Source organism: Gossypium arboreum, chromosome 10 (genome assembly GCF_025698485.1).
Source record: "Gossypium arboreum isolate Shixiya-1 chromosome 10, ASM2569848v2, whole genome shotgun sequence".
Taxonomy (NCBI): Eukaryota; Viridiplantae; Streptophyta; class Magnoliopsida; order Malvales; family Malvaceae; genus Gossypium; species Gossypium arboreum.
Genome location: NC_069079.1, coordinates 20,638,270 through 20,644,215, shown reverse-complemented (window position 1 = coordinate 20,644,215; position 5,946 = coordinate 20,638,270). Strand labels below are relative to the sequence as shown.

General features: G+C 33.3%; 1 protein-coding gene across 2 annotated transcripts; it reads right to left on the bottom strand.

Annotated features, from left to right (window-relative positions):
- Window positions 1–417: 417 nt before the first annotated feature.
- LOC108489512 (uncharacterized) lies at window positions 418–2,963 on the bottom strand. Of its 2 annotated transcripts, none has more exons than XM_053020576.1 (5): window positions 2,801–2,963; window positions 2,414–2,722; window positions 2,158–2,324; window positions 1,944–2,068; window positions 418–922 (listed from the first exon to the last, which is right to left on the bottom strand). In XM_053020576.1, the coding sequence occupies exons 1-5, from the start codon at window positions 2,816–2,818 to the stop codon at window positions 795–797; spliced, it is 747 nt and encodes a 248-aa protein (XP_052876536.1). In that variant the 5' UTR covers window positions 2,819–2,963; the 3' UTR covers window positions 418–794. The 2 variants fall into 2 exon arrangements, with proteins under 2 accessions (XP_052876536.1, XP_017649601.1); XM_017794112.2 differs by lacking the exon at window positions 418–922 and adding an exon at window positions 1,208–1,740.
- Between the last annotated feature and the right edge of the window lie 2,983 nt (window positions 2,964–5,946).

The following is a 5,946-nucleotide window of genomic DNA, read 5'->3' as shown; positions in this document are numbered from 1 at the left end:
TTCTACAGCTGACTAGGTATGCAGTTACTTATTACTATATGTCTAACCGTAATAACGGTAGTAGTGATCCTCTTATTAGTTTCATCTTCACTCGTACAGATCCGTATATCTGAAATGTTGCTTGGCAAGGTTCTAGATGGTTTCACATTCGCACTAAAGCACAAATCCAATGCTTATGATCATGCAGAAAATGGCTAATTTTGTGCCATTTATTTAATATTACAGCATTTTTATGAATGCAAGTTTTTTGGTTTGCAGATTATGTTTTTCATTCCCTAGGTTTATTTAATTGCAGAAACCGTATTGAGTTGATATCATTATCTTTCAATTTTGTAGTTAAGTTGGCAGTATCTGAAACTAGCTCGTGCTGCTATCTAGCTTCTATTATTCAAGGGAGTATGCTCATCTAGCTCCAAATTTAGTACCATTTAACCACGATTACTATTAAATAATGTAATTGTACAAGATACTACAAAATGGTTAAAATATAGTTAAGGGATGCTTTGTGCCACTTGTGATTGAAAAATATAGTTTTAAGAGTAACAAGTTTTATCACGGAAAACTATTCAGCTTCCACGCCAGAATCCGAAACGGCAATCACGACATCACAGTCAACGGGAGCTTCGGTAGCAAGTATTTCCCCAAAAGCATACCTTGATTCATAAAAAGACTTTCTAAAAACAACAGAATTAGGCAAAGCAAAATATATATGCTCAAAAATGCATTGTTTTGGTTCAGGGTGGGGCATCAATCAAACTGATTTAACCCTATCTTTTTTATCCACCACCAACATTTCACCAGGATATACCTCTCTCATATATTGCCTCGATCAAATTAAGAGCACATGTTTCAAAGGAAAAAACCACAGCACCATTGCTTCTCCTTCCCATTACCAAAGGCTTAAATCCATGGGGGTCACGCACTGCAACAAGCTTATCCTCAGTCACAAACACCATCGAATAAGCTCCTTCAAGCTTCTCACAAACTTCAAAAATCCTCAAAAAAAAAGGCCTAGCTTTTGAAATAGCAATCAAATTAAGTACAACCTAAGTATCAGAACTAGTATTGAAAATTGAACCATTGTCTTCAAGCATAGCTCTCAAAGCTCGGTAGTTTACCAAGTTTCTATTGTGTGCAACCCCAATAGACCCAAACCTGTACCCAGTAACAAAAGGCTGCATATTTTTTAACATAGAAGAACCAGCAATTAAATATCTAACATGTCCAATAGCCATTTCTCAAGTAATTGTTCAATAGTTTAACATTTCAAAAAAAAATAAATTGTTTAAAACCCTCAATTAAGACAAAATGTATATTCTACTATTGTTAACATGATTCAACAACCCTTCCAAAAAGATATATTTTTTGTTCACAAAACAGATTTTCTTTTGAAAGGTAATTTGGCCCTAAAATTTGTTGTCAGGTTTGAGCTTTTTTGGGTTAAGGGTGGTTGGCTTGATGTGTTATCTATTGAAGTGGCTTGGTTCAAAATTTGCAAGCTCGATGATTGGCTTGCCATTTGGTTACCCCCAACAATCCCTTTGCAAGTCCTTGTATTATGGCCTGGTTTGCCACATTTGGTGCAGTTAGTTTGTTGTCCTGTTTTGCTTAATTTTGGTCCACTCTTTCTTACTTCATCTACTTCCGTCCTCCTCGTTTGTTTAGGTCTTCCTAGGGGCCTTCTAATTATGGAAGGAAGAATGGGTTCCATGTCCCTCACATGTTCCCATTACAAAGGACCTATACACAAAAATTTAAATATGTCAAACTCATTTTATAAATAAGTAATATTTTATAAAGGTTTAGGGTTTTAGGTCTATTACCTTTTACAGGGTTAATCAAGTGGTTGTAAATATTTAACTGGGTAGTGACAGTATAACATGTATTTACATAAGTTTCAAGGCTCACAGCAAGTAATTGCTTACAAGAAATAGCATGCTTACATGGGATTCCTGACAAGTCCCATTTTCTACATGAACAGGAGGAGTTGAGGAGATCAACCACATACTTGTTGCCTAATCCACAGTCAACCTCATACTTCTCATTTCCAGCATATACCGGCCATATACTATAAACAAAGTAACATTTTAAAGTTAAAAACTTTTCCATCCAAGCAACAAAATTCAAGCTAAGTAAAAAAGAGTTAGCAAAACTTACTTATTGAACTGACTAACAATTTCAGACAACTTCTTCTGTATCATTGGACATAAAGGTCCAGGATACTTCTCAGCAATCTCTCTCATAGAAACCAACCTATTCATGACTTTTCTTCTAATTATTTCCAACATCGTCAGGATGAGTTTATCTCTAGCTTCTAAAATGATCTGTAAGGAGAGCAAGTCCTTAAATAACTCCAACAACAATTATACAACATGAAGTGATAAATAGTTAGATTTAAAAAATAAGTTTTAACCTTGTTGAAACATTCACTGTTGTTGTTCAGTAGTAGATCAGATTTGCATCTGGTTGAAAATTGGACTCTTGACCAAGTTCTTGGATCCTTGTCACGCAACCAAAACTCAGCAAATTCTGACAGTGATCTCATTTCAGACATTGCTTCTTCAAATTGTATTGGAAAAGTTGATTTAGCAGCTTTCCAGTAAGTAAGACGCATTATTTGGCCTCTAAATCCTTCCATGTTTTTAAAATTGTTGTAAAGATGTCTGGCACAATTTCTTGCTTCAGCATTAGGGAACAATAAAAAAATCACTTCTATTAAACCCTGTAAAACAATTAAAATAACATGATAAGGAATCGTTTTTATATAAACAATTTAGCGTATACTATGACTTTATAGTACCTTTTGTTTGTCAGACATGAAGCATATATTGTAGGAGTTGTCGATCTTTAAATCCCTCTATAACAACTAGAGGAACCAAAACCATGATTGTTTGTTTTCACTCTCAACTGCAGCAAAAGCCACTGGATATATACAATCATTGGCATCAACTCCAACGTAGCAAGCAAATGTCCACCATAATATCCCTTCAGCCAACACCCATCTAACCTTATAATTCTTCTACAACCAGTTAACCAACCTGATTTGCAAGCTTCAAGGCATATATATAAAGCCTCTGAAATAGCCTACAGTCTAATTTACAGATGGTTGTTGTACCAGGGTTGCTTCTCCTTAACTCAAGTAAATAATCATATACATTGGCATATTGGGCTTTGTGATTCCCTTGAACTAGTTTCAGAGCCCTAATCTTAGCCCTCATACATTTATTCCGAGACACTATTGTTCCAAAATCCACCCTAATAACATTTTGTAAGGATGTTAAGGAATAATTGGGATCAACCTGAAATTTGTGTAAATAATGTCTAACCATCCACTTTGAAGTAATATTCTTATTTTTCATTACCTTACCACACTTATGGTGGTTGACTAAGGTCTTAATTTGCCAACTCCCATCCATTGGATCCTTGGGATTTAATTTGGATGCCCATAACGTCCATGGACAACTAGGTACACAGACTACTTTCACCCTAAGCTTGTCATTCCTAGTTAGTTTGGTTACTACCCTATTTATCCTCCCATACTGTTTAACTACATCTTTTAGAATGTCTCTACTTCGGAAAACCAAACCCTTTATCAATATAGGGTTCCTCATATCAGTTTGAAGATTGAATTGATGATACTTTTTATTCCCATATTTATCATAATCCATGTCATTATTCAAATCATCATCACTGTTACTATCAAAATCATCTTCTAAACCCCAAAAACTTGAACCCAATAAGTGGTCTAACTCATTCTGTATCATTTCACCTACTAGTTCAACCCCTGGTTCATCTACCCTATCACCATCAGACTCAAAAGAATCAAAATAAGTACCTGACTCATAAGCTTTATATGAACTATCATCTGAGTAAGACGCTTCTCCTCCAAAATCTCCCCCTAAATTATTTTGTTAAACTTCAAACCCTAAACCAAAAAAGGAAATAAAACATTATATTAGTATTAACAAATTGCACAACAATTCAAACCTGAAAAAACATTATATCAACTTCAGTTCAATTTCAAACAACATCACTAATGAATTTATGAACATTTTAGGACATTCGGACAGCAGTCGATATTCACATTTGGACAGCATTAAAATACATAATCTAGAACATGAAAACAATAATCATTATTCACATTTTGACACCTGAGTTAAAATGAAAAGCTAAACATATACATTTGTATCAAATGACACCTGAGTTAAAATTAAAGTTCATGTTTTGGGAGACAGCAACATAATTATTTTCCGTCTCTTCAAGAAAGTTAAACATAACACATTTAAAAGAAAAAGAAAACACCATATTCAAATATAAAAACAAGTACTAAACTATTTTTGAATAACTACATTATAAAAATTTTTAACCTTTCTCCTTTTTTTGAGGGAGAAATTTAAACCTTAATTTACTTGTATTGGAAATAATATAAATTTGAATGGAATATGCTAAACACGGAGACATGGAAATAATGACATTGGGTATAATATAAATGATACAAACTTCAACAGCAAAGATTTCAGATTGAACTTAGGAGCAAATTCATCCCTCTGTTATAAAAGCAAGCAATTTAGTCTTACATTTAATTTCAAAGAAAATAGGTAAAACTATTAATGACAGTAAGATTGAAGTCCTTATCATGTTCTAAGTCAAATTTTTAGACATTCAACATTACAACATTTAAAATTTTATCTTTTCGTTTCAAAATTAAAAATTAAACGTAGAGAGACTACACTTTTCTTTTTTTCTTTTTTCTTTTTTTTTTTGCAAAATCAACTAAATACAAAAAGGATTGTTGAAAACAATCCAAACAAGTTCAAACACAGTTTTTTTTTTTAAAATAAAACAAAACAGCCTAGCCAATACTACAAAGCAGACAAAAACATTTCAACAACAGACTTCCCCGTTGTACTCTGCTGCAGAAAACAGCAGACCATCCCAGCATTAACCACTCTACTTCAACAGCAAAACACCAAGCAGCTTTAAAGAAGTTTTTCCTTGACAAGCCTGCCATAGCAAAAGATTCTGCAAAAATCGAGGCAACCACCATACCAATCAAACCTCAACATGAGACTACAATTCAAACCTCAACCAGTACCAAAAAAAACCTCCCAAAATCAAGAAAAGGTTTTGTTTTATTTGTCTTTTAAAAAACTGTGTTTGAACTTGTTTTTTAAAAATTCTGATGACTTTTCTTGAAGACTGAAAAATAAAAAGATATAAGACATAATTCTTGTTATTTGGATATAACAGCAGATAGTATAATGGGGCCTTGCAAATCAGATCATGCTGAGATGTTTAGCTTGAATGATAAGATCCATGGCCAGCCTTGAGTTTCGCATGAGTATAATTAATTTTTGAATTTTACTAAGGATAGGGATATTCATTTGCAACAGGAAAACAGACTTTTAGTGGCCTTTTTTTTTGCCTTTAGCGGCGTTTTCACAAGCGCCGCAAAAAACGCTGCTATAGACGGCGCCGCAAAATTTTGCGGAGTTTATTTAAAAAAATGCCACTAAAGACCATGACCTCTAGCGGCACTTTTTTCACAAACGCCGCTAAAGACCATGACTTTCAGCGACGCTTTTCCCGCAAACACCGCTAAAGACCATGACCTTTAGCGGCGCTTTTCCCGCAAACGCCGCTAAAGACCATGACCTTTAGCGGCGCTTTTCTCACAAACGCCGCTAAAGAATATAAGCTTTAAAAATATATTTTATTAAATAATATTTATTTTCTATATTATATTTTATTTTTGAAACTTTAAACTATATACTCTTAAAATAAATAAAAATATTAATTAAATTAAATTTTCTATTAAAATTTTAACTTTAAAACTAAATATAAAATTGATGAATTTAAATTTAGAATTTAAATATTATGTTTAAATAAATGGGCAATCTACCAGCAACAGATAATACAATTTATGAAAATTTCTGTCGATGAGAA

Excerpts from the sequence above, each read along its gene's own strand:
- LOC108489512 (XM_053020576.1), bottom strand. Across the intron at positions 2,325-2,413 it reads ACAGTGAATGTTTCAACAAG|ATCATTTTAGAAGCTAGAGA; the intron begins GTTAAAACTTAT and ends CTCTCCTTACAG. Across the intron at positions 2,069-2,157 it reads ATTGTTAGTCAGTTCAATAA|TATATGGCCGGTATATGCTG; the intron begins GTAAGTTTTGCT and ends CTTTGTTTATAG.